The sequence below is a fragment of the Anser brachyrhynchus genome, assembly GCF_964034855.1.
Source record: "Anser brachyrhynchus genome assembly, chromosome: 7".
Lineage (NCBI taxonomy): Eukaryota > Metazoa > Chordata > Aves > Anseriformes > Anatidae > Anser > Anser brachyrhynchus.
Genome location: NC_137701.1, coordinates 10,993,759 through 11,013,011, shown reverse-complemented (window position 1 = coordinate 11,013,011; position 19,253 = coordinate 10,993,759). Strand labels below are relative to the sequence as shown.

Genomic DNA, 19,253 nt, shown 5'->3' with positions numbered 1-19,253 from the left:
TACCAAGGGGATACAAGTGCCTGTACGTGTGAGCGGAGAGGCTATAAATAGCATGTAGATATGCATTATATTGAAGCTTGCTTTTCTGTTTTGCTGATGGCATGTTTTCTGGCAGTGTAGATGCCAGGCCCCACTAAGTGATATTTGCCAATACTGAGAGCACATTTGAGCTCTTAGTTGCTGCTGTCTTGCCATCCAATGGACATGGGGAAGAAAATGGAAACACTTCCAGTGTGCTTGTTCTCTCCCACCTTCCCCAGCTGATTTGACGAGGTCACTCCCCATCTTTGGTTCCTTCCTTTTATTTGAAGACCACCCGTGGCTGCATTGTCTGTAAGAGCTTTGGTAGAGGCTTCGGAGCTGCACTTCCACGAGGGTAACTGGAGAACGTGCTCTCATTAACAGACCTCAAGGAGGGTGAATATTGCTCCTTCCTTTCAAAGGAGAGTCTGAGGTGCTGAGCAAACTCCTGGCCCTCGGTCAGACGGAGCTCTGCTGAAGACATCAGCAAGATGAAAACGTCAGCTGGTGAGAACAGAAGGAGTGCAGGATTCCTCTGTGACGCAGGAGGTGCGGTGGCTTTGTGGGCTGTGGAGGCATGAGGTGAATTGGCTTTAACCAGCTCTGGTACCAATAAAATGCAGCCACTTGGGCAAACGGCCCAACTACTTGCTTAGCCTCTCGGGAGGGCTTCATCACACATGCCGAGCTCTGCTGCTGCTGTCAGCGGTAACTCTGCTCGTTGGTTTAAAGTTAGCTTGGGACTGCTTGCACCATCTGCATTTGCACCATCTGCAGAAGAGATGTACCCTCAGTTGCTGTCAAGTGAAACCATGCTGAAGCTCGGGAGTCAAAACCCTCTCCCCAGCTGCTATTCGAACACCTTTGCCAGGCGCTCAGTCTCTTCCTCAAAGTTGCACCTCGATGGATGAGCTCCAGATGGTCGAATGGGAACCTTGCCAAGCATGGAGGGCTATCAGCAATGTTATGGATGACTGTAGGCTTCCTGCTGGGAAGTATGTAAAGATCTGTTGGCTTCTTATTGTAGTCCCCTAAAAGAGTGCTCTCATAACTGCTTTTGGCTTTCCTTATGGCTTAATGAATTCTTCTCCCTTTTCCAGAAAGTCTGAGACAAGTCAGTCCTAAGCTGTCCACAACCTCCATTTGTCTGATTTCCCCCCTTTTTTTTGGAAGTGTATCAGATGAGCGTGATGGGGTGGAGGTAGATTGGACTTTGGCCATCCTTTGGCTTCTGCCATGAGTCCAAAGACTTTTATCTTTTCAATGTGACCATTAAAGAAAAAAGGAAATTAAACCACAAACAACTGCATTAGAATAATAATCAAAGCGTCATGAAAGCATACGGAAATCCAGTAAACTCTCTGTTCTTTGAAACTTGAATCTTATCTCCCCCTGTCAAGGTTAATTGTTGCTGGGTTCAAATCATGGACAAGCTTTCATTACGGCTGGAGTTCCGAGCCGTGGCTAGGCAAGGTTCATCTGCTGGGTGGTTTGAGCAGGGCTGAATTTGGTCCAGCACGTTAAGGAGGGAGTTTCATCTGTAACTGCATTTCATTATGCCTGCGGATTTAGATCTAACCTTTAATGTTTTGTGAGTGTCTTCTCCCAAAGTTATAATCTGTGGGGCTGTTTTAAAGGTGGTCACTTTACTTTGTTTCCTTCCATGTTATCAGATCTGGAGCGCCGGAGCAGCTGTTAGAAGGTTGCCCTAACATAAGAGACCCTTCTAGTTTAACTGGTGAGGAGCAAGTATTCTGTCTTGGAGGCAAATCTTCCTCATTTCTCAGTTACTTAGCCTACCAAGAGCCACAACTGACTTTTGAACCCCTGTTTGAGTCACTTTAAGAACCCAACCCGTGTGTTCAGAAGCATGGCTCTATTGGTTGTGGTTTTTACTCCTGCAGCTCATGCTCTCCTGAAGGGGAACATTGATGGGGAGGGCTACTGAGAATGTTTACAGTGAAAAAGTGGTAAACTACATCAGTTTTAGAAATATATTAATGCAATGGGCATAACAAGTATTAGAAATAGCTTTATAACCCCTTGAGCTAGGAAATGTAAATACATATACTGAATGACGGTTACCACCCCCTGCCCCGAGCTTCCATTTTAATGAGTCATATGTTCAACTGGCTAGGTTAATTTGGGAGACAATATCCCAAACTGAGTTAAGGTTATGGTTCTGCTTGGGTAAATCACAGGAACTGTTCAGTGCCTCAGTTTGCTCAACCTTAAAATGTGGTTATCAGCATTTCCTTCATCTCTGTGCTGTCTCCTGAGGTCCTCAAGCATGAAAGGGCACTGGTAAGATATTAGAAGAGGATCGAACTTATTTTCTGACTTTCAGCCATTTTTATGGAGTGGATAAGAGAGTTCCTTGTATTAGTGCTGGAACCTTTCTTGGTGTTTGTGTTGGAATAACAGTGGGGAAAACAAGCTTGTTTTGGAAACAGTTTTTTTACAGGAATTTTAATGACTTTATCAAAACTTTCCATTTTTTTTCATACCAATTCATGAATTCCTATCAACTGTGACTCAATATGATCGATTAGCATTACATCTCCATCTTTTCCTTCAGCCTACTCCTTTCTTGTGGCCTGTTTTCATTTCCTTGCTAATTCAAGCACATCTAATGTGCCTGGTTAGCTTGGGGAATTTTTTTTTTATGGTACAGATAGGTCAGGGAGATGTGCCTGTGATTGGATTTCACAGTTGGCATCCATAAATACAGGTGGAGGAATAGGACAAGGGGTCAGGGAGATGGGACCTGTGAGAAATGCTGTGGGTAAAAGTAGATGGTGGGAAGTTTGGGAAGGTGAAATGTATAAGAATAACTTTGGCAACAGTGGAAGAAAAACTCTTGCAAGTGGATCTGCATGGAGTGAGTGCAGTCCCTTGGGTTCTGCATTACTTTCTGCTGTCGTGTTGGTTGCTCAGAGAAATGTGAGCACCCTCTCCCCGCCTGTGGCCACCAGCCCTTGCCTTCAGTCACAGGGCTTTGGCTCTACGCGCCGTCACATTCTTCCTTTGGCGAGCTCAGGAGTGCCGGTGATAAGCAGGTGTCCTTCGCTGGCATGCTGAAAGAAAAAACATCTTGCTTCACAAACGCTTTCTCTGAAGACTGCTTTGATTGTTGTGTTTAGGGGGGTTAGTCCGTTCAATCTTGCTGTGAATTACAGAAACCAGACCTCTTGTTTTCACATGGACTCTATCCACTAGCAACCAGCTGGTGCTAGTATTTGATGTCGGCTGGGAACTTGGTCAGGAAGCTTTGATTTAAAAAAAATAAATATATATATATATCTCCATTTATGAAAAACCTAAGTTTTTACGCTTCCAAGTCTCTTCATAGCAAATTCACGTTCTGCATCTATGGTGGCGACAGGAAGGTCTGCAGCCTGAGCTCTGACCCAGCAGGAAGGGATTGAATTGTTGGTCTGACTTCTAGGTTTTGTTAAAGGCTGGTGCCATAAAGCAGCACAGAAAGCCTCTCGTGGCTGGAGGAGGATCCTCCGGAGCCAGGCAGAGGCCTGGTGGAGGAAAGACCAGCAGCAAGGTGAGGACAGGAATCCAGCCCGACTGAGGCACAGTATAAGATTTCACTTCTGGGGGTTGGTTCTTTTACTAAAGCAAACAAAACCTTGGTTTTGACTTTGCTCATTTGTTTTTCTTTTTCTGGAAATGTATTGCTTTACCAAGTGGTGCAGGAAGCTTCCAAACACTTGACTCACAACAAGACCCTCCCAAGCAATTTCGTTTCTTTTAAAAGCATTTCTGTGTATGGGTTCCAGTCAGTTGAGCGTTGACCAGTGGACCCTCTTATAGATTTAGTGTTTCAATGGCATTAGACAGCTTTTTGAGGTTTAAGCACAGGTATGTTTGCTGGATCAGGACCAGGGTACTTGGCACTTTGTAGGATTGTGCCCCAAATGGGGTATGAGAGAATGATCTTAGGTGCAATATGTTAATAGCAAGTGTCAAAATCCACCCATTCTTTTTCCTAGCACTTAGTGCTGTATTAAAGTGGCTGCATCATTTGGTGGAAGTGAGGAACGCAATTCCTCTCTACTTGCAAAAGCAGATTTTTTTTTTTTGGCTCTGCATCTCCTTACCAGTATGCAAGTGCTGCTTCTATTCTGAACTGATATTAACTGCAACTGGTAAAAAAATAAAAAATAAAAAAAAAATCAACCAAGCAAGGAGAAAAACAAAACAAGCAAAAAACCTTATGGGCTTACCCTGTTGCAGGGAGGGGAGCAAGAATTTGTCCTGGAAGATGAAGCACATCCCTTCCTAAACAAATCATGTTAAATCCCACACCTCCCCATCTTCTCTGCCAGGTAAAACCCACCCTGAAATGATAGGCATTAGCACAAGCTAAGCTATTTCACTAACGTATCTCCAGTGTACCATATAATTCATTTCATCAAATAAAATCAGTGTAATAAGGCTCTGGAAGTTAAGACAGATCTACAACTTAATTGTACTTCATCCAGGAATCAATTTCTAATTTTCCGTCTTGTTTTTTTTTTTCTTGTTTTTTTCTTTTTTTTTTTTTTCTGTCAATTTTAGCTGGTTGGTGAGGCCAGAAAGGATGGAGGTTTTACAAGTGTTGACATGCTCTGTATCACTGACATTTCATATCCTGAGTGAAAATGAAAGGAAGATTTTTCAGATATTTTTTTGGATTAACCACAGCAGGGAAATGTCTGGGTCAAAATAGTCGTCTAGCAATGAAAAGCTTTACCCCTGCATAAAGCTAAATACGGTTTTTGTCTGTAAATTTTGTTTTCAGCTGTTTTTGTGCTTTCCCCTGAACCTGGAATCAGGAGAGAAATGTATGTATAAGATTTCTTTTCACAGTGTCTCCATTTCAGAGCTGGAAGCGAAAATTAAGATAGATTGCAAATTTTTCAGCTTCATTTTGCAAAATGAAGATGTTTTATCCAAATTGTTTCCTAATAAAATCCAGTGCAGTTTTGGGGCTTTTCTGGAAGGGGGCTACGTCCCTATTCTGCCAAAGAGGAAGGTACAGAAAGGTCTTCATTTTCATGATACTTCTGGGCTGCGTGAGGCCAGAACTTGACACTGACCAAGAAAAATCCTTGTGGGTTGCAGGGAGGTCCTGGCTCTCAACACAAGAGCAATTTCCCAATTTTAGTGGTCAGCTTACTGTGTCCCAGTGACCTGGGGAGCCCAGGAGGTGCCAACTGCTTGAAGCCTATGGTTTGCTAGAGCCAGCATCAATCTCTGCACCGAACAGACCGCACCATCGGACACAGCGGTTTTACGTTTCTCTCCATGCAGAGTGATTTATTAGGTTTTGATACTGGCACTCTACTTTCTATTTGCCTTTCTTTTACTGCTGCCTGAAGCCTGAGAGAAAAGAAGCTGTAAAAGTTGCTGAAACAAAACTCATCTAACTCTCGTCTGCGTGGTGGTCCCAGGATTTCTGGCCATGCAGGGAGATTCCTGGTCTCAGCTACTGAGGGATGAGCTGGGAGGAGGAGAAAATTGGCAAGGGGTACTCGTCCCGTCCATCAGTGGGAGCTGCTAGCATGCAGCTTGGCAGAGGTGAGCTCTAAGGATGGATTTGAAAATGGAGAAAGCAGCAGGGTGAGCATGGTAACACTTGCTGTCTGGGGAAAGGAGAGGAAAAGGTGGGCGTCTTCAAGGAATGGAGACAAGTTAAGCATGAGAAACTGGGCAAAGCCAGAGAAATGGAAGTAATAAACTTCAGCTGGCTTTGAAGGGGCAGTACACATTTAAATTTTTTTTTTCCCCTGGCTGCTGCTCTGTTTTATATTCAGAATAAATGCCATGTCAATGAGCAAAAACGAGAAATTAGGCCACGTTTTCTGGGATGCTTGGGTAACTGGAGGAATGATGGATACTCTAGGTGAATGACCACTGCACATGCAAAAATAGCCTCTGAAATATGTTCTGTGGGAGTACAGCCCATCCAAAATACCATGTAGGGTTTTTTTTTTTTTTTTTTTTTTCCTGTAGATGGAACTGTTTTCCCTCTGGGAGCTTTTTTAGGAACAGCTTGGATCTATCCAATGAATATGTCAGCTGCAGCTTTTGAAAGCTTTACGAGGCTGATTCTTTTGGAAAACCTTGATTCTACTTTGTCTGTCAATTTGTTGGTGCTTTTCATGGCTAGAGTGAATAAAGGATATGTTTTAGCCAAGCAATAAGCCTTGGGGTCTTCAGAGGACTACTTTAAAGGGAGTGGTGAAGTGAGAACTGGCGTCTCCTATCCCTAATCTTGTCAGCCTTTTGATTTCCAAATTAGCTGAGTAATATATGGATACTTCATCTAGGCTGCCTGGGTGCTATTTTATGTCTAGTTAGGCCGAACATGCCAGATGGAGCAACCTGGGTTCAGCAGGTTTTATTAAAGCACTTGTGCCATTGCAGCCTTTTTATTTTGGGATTGTTCATATTTGTTGTGAAAGGAGCTAAGCTGAGAGACTGCACAGATCGGGGAGGTTCAGAAATGGAAGGAGAAGGAAAAATGAGCCTTAAATTTCCCTCATCCACCATCCACCTTATTCTGGAGCACGTGCTGCAGAGCTCCAGGCTTCACCAGAGATACTGGTCCTCATTCACTTTGCTTACACAGCTGGTTTTCAAGTGCTCTTGAAAAACATACATTCAATACAAATATTATCCCTGTACATCCTCCCTGTGTTATTTCTTGTGTGCAGGATCAGCAGTTTGCAGAGCGTACCTCAAATCCCAAAAGACAATAGAGCTACCCACAGTCCATGAGAAACATCGCCTTAAAAAATCCTTCACCCGGCCAGCTCGGAGGAAATGCAACTGGTGACTGTGAAAGGTATAGCAGCCCTGGGATGGGTAGTGTTCAGCCAGGTTGTAAAAAGGCGATGGATTCTGAGAGAGGTTTCAGTCCGTGGGGAGAAATTGGGAGGTGTGAGATTGCTGGCTTTGTGCAGGTTATTATGCTTCCATTGCTGATTTCTAAATGGAGTCCTGTTGCTGAGAGAGACCAGGTTTGTCTTTGCTAAAAACATAGGGGTGGATTTTTTTTTTCTGTACCGAGGTATGTAGCTTTAGATGGCCATCTCTGTGGCTTGTCATCTCTGAGATTTTTCCACTGATATTCACCTTGAGAAGCTACAAAGAGGTAAAAACTACAGTGGCTTGCCGTGTTTTTACTAGTGTCTTGCTTTGATATAAATCCTCAGGGTAAAAAACACCTCCTTTTGCAGCAAAACCAAAGGCTAAAGTATCTTTCATGAAGCAGGCTTAGTTCCTCTGGAGGACTGACATCCCCATTTTTAAGGCCTAATTGCATGAAGTCTCCTGTGATAATTCCTTAGACAGCACGGAAAAGCAGCTGGAGCCAGCCTCCAGCATCGAGTGGCTCGAGCCCAGCAGGTCAGAGGGTGGCTCGATAGGGCAACAAAGGGATCCAGAGAACTGAGCCATCCTGTCACATGTGGTCAAAGCTTTTTTTCTTCATCTATTACTAACACAAATTCCTTGCGTTGATCAATATCGAAACAGTTCACTTAAAGGCACGTTTTCTCCTCAACTTGCCTCTATTTTTATGACGTTCTCATGATGAAGGAATGCTCTGTAGTATCAAGTTATCACCACTTTAGAGCAGAGGCAGTGCTCGTAGCAGGCGTTGGGCTGACACCCGGCTGATGTTGTCAGCTCGGCCACGCAGGGCTATTGCAAATCCATCAGCAGCACGGGCCACGCTGCTGGTGTGCCTTTGGGACTGAAATCCAGGCTTCCCCAGCACTCCCTGACGCTAGCCAGATCCGAAGCAGTAACCTAGAGGTGTAGTGTTACTGGCTGCCCTGGACCCCTGGATCCACCAGCGCTGCACTGCCCACCTCCACGTTATCCTGCACCGAGGAAAATGGGCACCTGGTTATCCCTTCTTTCTTCGCTTTGTCCGTGACACAATGTCACAACCCCCTGGCTCAGCTTGTCGCTGTGTGGGGTATCGGTTTCTGTTTCCCAAAACGAGAGAGCCTTCAAAGGACGGCTGGGCAGAATGAGCTGGGCAGCTGCCAGTAGCTCCGTGTCATTGGGAGCCAAGCGTGTTAAAGCTTTCCTGCTCCTCAGTAGTTCAGAGGGCTTTGTGCCTCTGAGAGCAGGCACCATTTCTCAGGTTCTTGGGGTGTGCCTATATCTTCTAAACTCTTTTTGAAGCTATTTCAGCATTTGATTTGACAGTCTGAAGCCTGCAAAAAGGAAGAATGTAGCTGGTTTGTAGGCATGCAGCCCCCGCATTTAACATGGACATCGTAGCCCACTAAGAGCACTTTTGAAAGCCCTTTGCAGTGTTGATTTATACGTTTTTTTCTGCAGCATCAGCATTGCTTTAAAGGACGAGGGATTTTATAATACAGTTGTAAATTATTCTTGTAACTATCTTAAGTGCCTCATGGGAGTGCCTGATCACTTGAGATGCTTCATAATTTATTTCTTCTTGTGTTTTTCACCAGTGCAATAAAACATGTGTAAATACCCAGGAATGAGGGTCCTTACAGATGGCACTGACATGCACCAGGCGCTTGCATCATCTGCAGGAAGGAAAAGATGAAGACAGGAATGACGAGTCTAAAGTTTTCCTGAGCCTATGTGACAGGTGTGTGCAACTGAAGCTCCTGAAAAGGCTACATAAACATGGTATTTTTGCTTTCTGAATCTTCTTCCTGGGGTCTCCACTGGAATCCCTCTCTGCTGCGTTATGGCTCATGCTCAGAAGTTAGCTCCTCTTGTGAATTGGTAAAACAAACAGAATGATACAAAACCAGCTAACAAAGACAACAAAAAATCCTTGGCAGGTGAGAGCAATTAGCATCAGTGCTTACATCCCCTGATGTGCTAGATGTGCCCTGGTGAGGCACATACAGGTGTCCTGATGAGGACTTTATGTTCCTGTTGCTATTTCGAGAAGCAGAGGGGCGTTGTGGAGGGGATGGTCTCCGCCAAATCAAACTGCTACTGTTGGGACTCTCAGCCACAAAATTACATTATTATTATTTTTTTGTGTGTGTTTGAGGTTTGGTAAGCAGTTCCTTTTCTTAAACAAGGTAATTCTTGGCAGACACAATCAGTTTTATTTTAAAACTATACAACCTTACAGTCAGTGATAAGAGTGTTTTTGTCCAGGTCTAATCTTGGATGTCTGGGACAAACATAACTTGTATTCTCTTCAGCAGAGCCATATTTTGACTTTCAGTAGTGTTGTTTTATCAGAAAGGTGCTCTTTCTGATAAGCACCTGATATGCTGTTTCATGTTGAACTGCTAATATCAGCTCCTAAAGTGACTGTCCCAGCTATGAGGCTCCAGGTGTAGCTCTTAGAAGGGCTCAATGACCAAGTGTAGGCAAGGGATGAAAAGCCTCAGTTTCTTCAGTGCCTCTTGCTAGTGAGGGAGGCTTATGCAATTCTTAGTCAACCCAGACTGTTTTAGAGAGTAAATAAATGACTTTGTTTTCTATTATTTGAGAGGGTGCTTTCTCTTCAGCATGAAATTTGCCTGAAGAGTGCTCTGTTGACTTTTAAAATGAGAGGTTTCTGAAGGGACTTTACTGTGCAAGTGTCTCAAAGCTCATCAGCTGTGTGATCAGCCCCCCCAGGTTATTATTGATCAGCTTCTGCTTTGAATGAGATCATCAAATTCGTCATTTCTCTCAACTGCCACTTTGCTTTCCCAGTGCTCTTCGTTATCTCTTTTATATATTTTTAAACCATAATGACCTTGAAAACACTTGTAGCCACTTTTTCTGGCTGTATTCCCCAGTTCAATTTCTGTGTTAATCCGTGTTGATTTGTTACAGGGATGGAAATGCTGGTTGAAATCTTAGAAGTACATGCCTTCCTTGAATGAGAAGGCCAAGAGATTGCTGCTCAGTAAGTAAACACAGAGAAACGGTCTTTTCTTCTCTCTAGATGCTGGGATTTCTGGCTAACTGTACCTCCAGGCGCACTTGCTTTATGCCAGCAAATTCTTGTAGTAAGGCACGGCATGGTGGTCCTTTGACAAAACTGATCTTGAGGGGTTAAGATATCATCAGCACACCCCCGTCTGCTTATGTTAGATCAGGCAGAACCAGTAGCGGTTATCTTGCTCATGGCATAAAATAAATACCAGTCACTGAAGAACATTGATCTTTGTAGCCGAGGAATTGTTCGTGGCATGTTGACCTGCCCTGAACCTGTAGTAAATCACAAAGCGTTATTGATCGTTACAGCATGAATGTACTAAGTAGTATCTTTTGCTCTGTGTAAACATACTATGCATGCTGTGTGCCTAACTGTGAGGCCTGTCCCGGTGCCTGCCCTAAATTCATTCTCATTTTGCCTGTGACCTTCTGGTGTGCTCCTCACTTGCTCGAGAAGTTGTTCTGAAGCAACTGGTTGTTGGCTCCAGATGTTTGCCTGTGTGTCCCTGCTAACCACACACCTGCCTGTGCTAACAAGTACTTTGTGCCCGAGTCCTGAAGAATATAACAAAATGCCTGTCTTGAAAACCAGGAAAGCCCCAAGTGCACGCCTAATGTCTCTTTCACAAGACCAATCATCCTTGATGTGTGGGCCTCTTTCCTGAACAATTAGCTGCTCGGTGAAGATCTTGCAGACCTGTTGGAAGTGCCTTTTGACCCCGCTTTCATTCATCTGGCCATTAATAGCTTGCTCAGGGATCCCGAGGATTTAAACCAACCAGCAGAAATTGCAGCTGGCCTGGTCGCTGTCCTGCTGCTCACAGCTCTGTCTCCTGCCTTCGTGTCGTAATTCATAAATAACTCTCTCCCTTCCTTCCCCTGCTTCTGGAGCCAGTTGTGGGTGTGTGCTGATTGCACTGTTGTGGTTGACATCAGAATCCCCACTCTCTTAGTTGCAGCCTAGCTTAAAAAACAAATGTCTCTCTTCTTTGTGTCAAGAATGTGATTAACTCCTCCTGTTTCTGTGCACGCAACATGACAGGCCCGTGCAAGAAAAAAAAGCAATCAACTTGGAGAAGCTGCGTCTGTTCTCCTTTGGCTGGACTGTGTTTCTCAGGCTACAACAGGGATGCCAATGAAGCAATGTCTCTCCTGGGAGAGAGTTGGCTGAATCATGTTAACGGAGCTCCAGCAGAAAGCTTCACCAGCAAAGGGTGGGGAATAGCAGTGATCTGGACCAAATGATGACTTGAACTTGCATTAAGATTAAGTAGTTGTTCCTTCTTTTTTTCTTTTTTTTTTTTTTTTTTTTTTCTGCTGGAAAATTGAAATAATTCCATGACACCCGACATTTTTTCTTCAAAAAAGTCAGTGTTTTTTTTATTTCTATCCAAAGCCTGTCTGTTGGAAAGTTCCCCACCAGCTCTATTGGTGGGCCAGGGTGTTTTCCAGGGTTAGCCTGAAGTTTCCATTAGGCAATGGAAGGCAGTTTTCTTTTTCTTCTTTGCTCTTTTTTTTTTTTTCTTTTAAAGGCAGACAAGCAAATCAACTGTTGGTGAGAACTTCAGTACCTGATTTGTCCCTATAAAATTTTCTACAACGTGAGAGGGCTTTTCCAAAGCTATCTGCTACTTGCTTTTAAGACTGAATTTTCTGTAATGCCATGAGTAGGAGTTAATAAATAGCTTAGGAGTTCATTTCATTTTGGATTCCTAATTGGATCTTAGTTTCTTTCAGATGAGTTGTTAAATTTATCCCACGGCCCTGTAAATATAATTTGCCTTTCCATCTCTTAAATAGCCACAATCTCCTTTCAAACATGATTTTGCGTTCACCTTCCTGGCGTCCAGTTTCAAGTAAATATTTTAAACTCAGAGGAGCTTGGTTCTCTGCTTTCCACCCTCCTGGCTTTGCTGAGGACAGCAAGGGCTCCGCTGATTTGTGCCGGTAGCCTTGAGATCAGCTCTAAACATATTTCTTGCCTTTCATTTGAAAGCTGTTCTGCTGGAGAACAACTTTTTGGCTATTTAAGAGTGGAAAGGAGCCTCAAAGAATCTGCTTTTTCTCTTTAGCGAGTGCCAGTAATATCACGCTTGGAAAGCAGTTGCTTTTTTTTTCTTTTCTGCCTTGTGAACTCAGTGCAAGGGAAGGGTGCTGGGGTGGACCCTGGGAGCAGAAGATCCTGCCATCCCTGTGGAGCAGGGTGGCCTCTGGCTCTCCAGTAAATTTCATGCCTTCCTTCCCCAGGGCATCACAACCCTCGGCTCACGTTCTGTGGGTGACTTCATACTGACGTGGGGATGAAACAGCACCAAGAAATGAGATTTTACTTGCATTTTTAAAGCTCTTGGCAGAGTCTTTGGTCCAAGCCTGGCTGGTAGCATGTCAGTGTGCACTGGGAGAGCTTGTAATAGAGCTTGTAACTTTTAATTTTTTCCTTTGAGGGAATGCTTGGCTTTCACCACTTCATCAGGTGTTTCTTCGTGTGCTCTGAAATGTGATTATTTGTGAGGTAGTGCTGGATTTTTTCTTTTTCTCTCCCCTATCCTTAATGACTACCCCGTTTGCATTTTTTTTTATCCTGGTTCCTCTGGTTCAGACTTATTTACACTGGTGAGGAGAGATGGAGATATAATGGCTGCAGCTTTGATTTGGAGACTGGTGCATTGAAAGAACCACTTAATTTTTTGTTATGGAAATAACAAACTCACAGTATGGAAATCAATAATCCTGCTCCTCTTCCAGTTATTTTTATTGGTGCTAGCTGTCACGCCATGCAGAAAGGGCTCAGATGCTCTGACTGCCTTGCACTTGTGTACCCAAGCAGAGAAGGGGTAGGTAGCGGCTAAAAGACCGTGTAGGTCCCCTGACTTGCTGTAACCTCTGCTGATGGGTGGAAAATTTCCAAAACCAGTTTTCTTTGTGTTTTTGCCATTCTAGGTGGAACTGAATTTTAAAAAGGGAGGGTTATGTTCATCCTGCAGATGTATGTCTTGGGAAAGACAGGGGTTGAGAAGTGGAGCTGACATGATGATGGATATTTTTCAGAAGGAAAGATGTGTGTGTCCATTAGAAAACACTTGCACTTCCATGTCTGTAAGCCCTAGACCTGCTCCAGCAGAGCTGTCCCCACTACAGTTCAGGTGAGCTTTAATCCTACAGCCACTGGGAGGTGACCAGTGGCTGGGCACTTGCTGTAAAGATACTCCAGGGAGGCTGATCCATGCCTTTCTTCTCTCAGTCCTCATCGGGAGGACAGATCCTTACCAGAAAGCTACTGTTAGATGGCATTGGTTGGCCGTGAATATTCATGTGCAGCTTGTTTTTGGAGCCAAGCATGAGCAGAGCTGTCATACTGCTAATTGCAATTGAAAGTGTTAATTTTCGCACGCTGGTGAAAGAATCCCAGTTTTTGAGATTTCACTTGAGTCAGGGGTGAGGTTCCTGACAGCTTTAAAGTGTGCAGATGTGAAATGCTGAGTTTGAATATTAAGTCCCTCTTAAAATACTTTATTCCATTTGAAAGATTCCGAGACTCTGTGTTACTTTGTCAAACCCACTTTTTTTTTTTTTTTCCTTTATAGAGGTTGAAACCTTGACTTTCTATTGCAGCTTTGTTTAGATGAATTTATACATTCTTAGATCAAACATTATACAGCCTGACCAGGAATCATGCAATCCCAGTGGGAGATGGGAAGAAGCAGTATAATTTATTCTTTAAACAATGGGATCATCTACATTAAGAGTGCAAGTTAGTTAATAAAATGGGCTTTAGTGAAATAAAAAAAATGCAGCTTTCCCTGGGCTATGTTTAGAAATAGTTGCACTCAGATGGGGGATGTGATGCTCGTGTCTTGGCGCAGAGATCAGCTTCATCTCCTGTGAACATCTACCCTGGTCACTCTTGCCTGCTTTGATGTATCCTGGGTGAATTCATTCCTACCATGTCCGTGCTGCTGGTGTTCCTGGGCACAGCCCTGTGTGCCTCTGCGCTGCAATGAGCTCAGCTGCTCTGCTTCTTCCCTGGCGATGCGTAGAAGAAGGTGTCTGTCTCTTTGTGTGCTCGGGAGAAAGGAGTGGTGGAAATGGACTGGAGAGACTAAAGGGATTTGACCAGATCCTTATTGCAAAATGGGGTGGATAATAAATGCCAGCAGAAAAACTAAACTACGCTGTTCTCCTTACCCTGAGATGAGCCAGCTGTTCTAGGTTGGAAATGCGTGCAAGCTGCAAGCTCTGAGGACACTTAACAGGCACAAAAGAAGGTGATGTTCAAGGATGTTCAGCACAAGAAAGATGTGGACCTGTTACAGCGAGTCCGGAGGAGGGCCACAAAGATGATTAAGGTACTGGAGCACCTCTCCTATGAAGAAAGGCTGAGAGAGCTGGGGATGTTCAGCCTGGAGAAGAGAAGGCTCTGGGGAGACCTCATTGTGGCCTTAAATGGGTCTTATACAAAGGATGTAGAAGGATTCTTAGGTAGATAATGATAGGACAAGGGGGAATGGCCTTAGACTAAAAGGGAATAGATTTAGATTAAACATTAGGAAGAAATTCTTCACTGTAAGGGTGGTGAGGCCCTGTCCCAGGCTGTCCAGAGAACCTGTGGATGCCCTGTCCCCGGAGGTGTTCAAGGCCAGGTTGTATGGGGCCTTGGACAACCTGATCTGGTGGGTGGTGTCCCTGCCATGGCAGGGGGTTGGAACGAGATGGGCTTTAAGGGTCCTTCCAACCCAAACCATTCTACTATTTTATGACTGCTGGATCTTGTTATTCATAACTCATTCTGGAGTGTGTAGGCCAGATCCTTTCAGGACAGCTTTACACTCTTGAAGTTTTAACTTTGGTAAAATGATTGCAGTTTGACTGCTAGATGGACAGAGGTTTCTTCTGACCATTTTCTGGACACCAGCAATTCCAGACGTATTTAGAAGCTGAAGAATGTATTGAATGACATCTGCATTATGGATCTAGGCAAAGGGATGGTGAGTCAAACCGCTGCTTCTGAATTATGAGTTCTGGGACGGAGGAGAGTTGTGGGGAATGTGCCACTTCTCTCTGAGGATATACTACTGTGTGGATAGGAAACATCTCGCAGGATCCCTGCAATGCAGACCTGGGAAGTATCACCTGGTTAAAAAGCTTTATCCAACAAATGTAAAAGATAATGTGGATGAGGAAAAATGCTAGCTTCAATGAAGTTAATGGTGCAACTCCCCTTAGCATGAGCTGGGGCAGGATTTCACCTTGGACTTGCAGTGAGTACAATGAGGGTTTCTCCTGGACCATAAACCAAAAGTTACTGCGAGTTATTATGCACACGTGCACACAATAGTGCTCAGAGCCTGTCCGCTGAGATCTTTCCTTGGGGATCCATATAAAATACCTCTCACAAAAGCTGCCCTGTGTGCATACAGAGGAACTCCATCTAGTGACGTAAAAAAAAAAAAAAAAGCCAACAAAACCTTTTCACACACACGTACAGTTGTGTACCTCTTATCTTACTGCCAGTCTGTTGAAGATATCAGCCCAGCTAAACAGCACTCAGCATATGTGAGACTAAAAATGCTGCCTGGGAAGCACTTTCAGTCCCTGTTCTGTATTCTGCCAATGCAAAAAAATGTCCCCTTTGTCATGTTAGTGAATGAATATTCTTGTTCCCCTTTCTCCTTGGATTTATGTTAACCCTGGGTTTCAACTGAGTTTGATCTCCTTACTTTATTGTATTGCAAACAGTAGTCAATAGCTCTTCAGCTTGAGATTGCCTGGATTTATTTTAAGGTCAAGTCAACTCTCCTTGACCCAAGTCTGAACCAAAATACATTCCCAGAAGATTCCCCCACAGGATATCGGATCCAAAGACAGAGTGACATTGTAATGAGTTCAAGGTTTCAGTTCAGTACAACAGAGTCCCTGTTGGTGTGGGGAAGGCAAGCAACCCATCCTTCTTATTTCAGAGCTGGGACCTCTCATGGGGCATTTCGGAGCAGATTTTGTCATCCACTGGTAACTACTCTTCACAGAACAATGTGTTCGATTGCAATCCTGGTGTTTGCTGCCTGAAAGGAGACCACTCCCAACTCCTTACACGTGTGTTTGTATGGCTCTAACATGCATGTGTGGAATGTGGTGTGCAGGCTTTAAACAACTGATGAATTGATCTACATTCATGCTTTTCTTTTTTGTTAAATATTTTTAAAGAGAAGGAAGAGTGGCACCTCTTGTGGGGACTCCTTAGCACACAGGCAGAACCAAGTGATCATAAAGTAAAAACACCACTTTGAAGAGCTGAGACAAAAAATGGAATGAACTCATGAATTTATCCTGGATGATAAATCTTCCTTCAAAAGAAGGCAGCCTTATGTTTAGCACAAAAGACTGTTTATTTCTTCTGTGGAAAAAAAAAAAAGAAAGAGTGTAATCGGATAGGATTAACTTTCCAGGGGCCCTGGACAGAAGCTAAAGCGCAGACCACTTCCTTCTTGTGCTCACATTGGATAACTTGAGCTCTGGAGTAGTCTAAGACCTCTCTGGCTTCCTAAGGCTTTGGGCCATGACCAGCTGCCAGTGTGACTTGCACCTAAAGCCAACATTAAAGACCCAAGCAACAAGAGTTTGTACAGAAAAAAAAAATTGCCCAAATGTTTGGCTGGTATGAACTGCTTGTCTCAGCTGGGAACCTGGCCCAGGTATGGATGAAAATACTGCCTCGTTAGTGTTTTTCATCTCAAGCAGGTAGTTAAATACATTTATGGCAAACATAAATAACGTAAAACTGACTTAATGTTGCATTAAGAATCTTTGTGGTCTGTGTGCACTGACTTTGTTGTTTTGACTGTTCATGGTTAATGTTGCATTAGCCCTTTTAATTTAATCTATTCGTTTAATTACCTAGGAACAGCCTTGTGTGCACTTTTGTTGGTGGGAGCAACGATGCTTCATGTTTCACACCTCACTGGGATGGATGGGAAAGTTTTTACTGAGGCAGCTGGGTTGGCAAAAGGAAAAAGTGAGAGTCCAAGCCTAGTTTGCATGCGTGTGCTTTTATTGGTGCAAAATGTCCCATGCATTTCAGGTGATAAGCAAACCCCATCTTCGGACTTCTCTGATGGGCCAAGTTGAGTTGCTTGTGCTTGAGCTGGTTAAAACTCGCATGAGTTGCAATATTCTCAAGAGCTGTTCATCGGGCATTGTTATTTTGAGCGGTAAGCTTTAGCTATCTTCTACCCTTGTTCCTCTGGAATAAGCTACTTTGAATAGCGAGTTATCACAGAGAAAGGATGTGGTCATGAACAGTTACTGTACGGTAACTCGTATGTAAGTTGAAGGTCTTCCCATAGCTGTTATGAGAGCAGCAGCACCACAGAACGACGCTGAACCCCTTTGGGGTGATTGGACTTGTGCTGATGGTGCTGTGTGAAGTTGCTCTGAGCTGCTCTTCCGAGGAAGCCAGTCTTGGAAATAGAAGCAGGTGGGTTAGAGATCATCGTGAGCGCAGCTTCACTTCTTGGCTAAGGCAAGCAGTTACACCTAGGCACCTGGGCTACCCTAGCCAGGTGAAAGGAACACCATCCCTGGACCTCCGTGGTTCCCAGGGGAGGTCCTCTAGGATGCATCACCAGCCTCTTACAAGAATTGCTGGAGAATTTATTACTGTTAAAGGGCAAAAAATTACAGGGAGGAGATTTGTTGAGAACTTTCCCGTAAGTTTTTTATTAAATGAAGTGCCTAGCACCATTTTGTGGGGTCAGGAGAGAGGCTGGGCGTGCATGGTGGAGTGTAATCATAGCTGTGAAAGGAGGCTGTGAGACCAGTCCCACCTCTGCATCTCCCACTCTCGCAACACTTTGCTGCCAGTGTGCTCTTAGATGGAAAGTCTCCACCACCACTTCTACAGCACAGATGCTCCATTGTTTGGAAGCTGCCTGTCGTGAGGAGGCCTCTTCCATGTGCTGTGGCTGGCTGTGTGCAGGGTGCTCCTCAAATGTCTGCCAGATGTGGTCCCTTGGGGAGGGAGGTGTTGATCAGCTTTTATCTGATTGCAATTTAGGCAGGAGATGGCTATCAGTCTGCTGCAGACACTTCTGGCCATGTGCCATCCTGGGACTCCTGGAGAACAGAGAGAGACAGCATGTAGGGTATCTGGACCAGGCAGCAGCCGAAGAAGGGCTTTGGTGAGCCCACGGTTTGCAGCTGGTTACATCAATTGCCAGTTGTACCCAAATTTCTACCCAAATCTTGAGCATCTGTCTGGACTGGGGGCTTGGCCGTTTCTAGTGCTGAGCCCAGAAGTGATCAGAGCCCCGAAGGAGTCTGCCAGGTAATACCCAACCAAGAAATGTCAAACCTGTAAAGAATGCATCTGTAACGTGTGCCATTGGTCTTTGCAAGCAGGCTAGACAGTGTTCACAATGGGCTGAGTAAAAAATTGCCCTTTGTGTTCGTTTACTTAACATTTCCAAGGAGCTACAGCTAAATCGGGGTGACCTTCATTCTCAGCTCCCATGCACGGGCTTAGCTCCAGTAACTCCAGTCAAGCTATGCTGAGTTTCGGCAGCTGGGACTTGGGCCCTGCTTTTAATGTCCCTTATTCAGTGCTCATGTAGTCGGTTTTCCTTGCCAAGACTATATTTGCTTTCCTTCCTAAAGGACTGCTCTAAATATCATGCTTTAAAACAATGTGTCTTTTCTCCCCACAGAGAACAATATGATATGCCACTGTTGAATTAATATGTCCATGAAAAGTGAATATAATCTCCCCAGTAGATCCCCTTTCCAAAAGATTTATGATTTAATGATTTTTTTATTTCTTACCGGCGTGTAGCGTTTAGTCATTTTACACCTAGCAGGGCTTTTTCCCAAGGAAGCCAGTGAAGGCAGGGGGATTCCATCATCCCAATTCAAATCCTTTCTTCCCTCTCTGCTCCTGGTGTGCCACATGTAACACTTGTTGTTGGCACAAAGTTAAACCCAGAAAACCCAAATTCTGTGAGAATCTACCCTTGACGCATGCATGTCGTAGTGCTGGTCTGAGGCAGAGCTACGTAGAGAGAGAAGTTTTGAATAGTGTTTATATAAAAACCAGTGCCTCTGAAAATCTTCATTGCTAGCTGCTTTACTGCTCCAGGCAGGGTTTCTTGCTCAAAGTCCTGTTTTATCTAACTCACGGTCACGCTCTGTTGCGTATTCAAATAAATTGCACTAATGCCAATGACAGGAGGTTATGAAGCCACAAATAACATCCATAGGTAACACTTCCATTTAGTCAAAGAAGAGTAAGGCAGAAATGAGCT

The 19,253-nt window shown here is 44.2% G+C and overlaps 1 protein-coding gene across 2 annotated transcripts in view; it reads left to right on the top strand.

Moving 5' to 3' along the window:
• The window catches only part of ACKR3 (atypical chemokine receptor 3), a 34,760-nt gene that overhangs the window by 3,835 nt on the left and 11,672 nt on the right, over nt 1-19,253 (top strand). The window contains exons 1-2 of one of the 2 annotated variants that reach the window (XM_080599460.1): nt 8,514-8,656; nt 9,856-9,928. The exons of the other annotated variant lie outside the window; for it this stretch is intronic. Coding sequence (XP_080455586.1) covers nt 9,902-9,928 — 27 coding nt within the window. The 5' untranslated portion in view covers nt 8,514-8,656; nt 9,856-9,901. Of the gene's footprint in view, nt 1-8,513; nt 8,657-9,855; nt 9,929-19,253 lie in introns of those variants that run through there. 2 annotated transcript variants of the gene reach the window in all.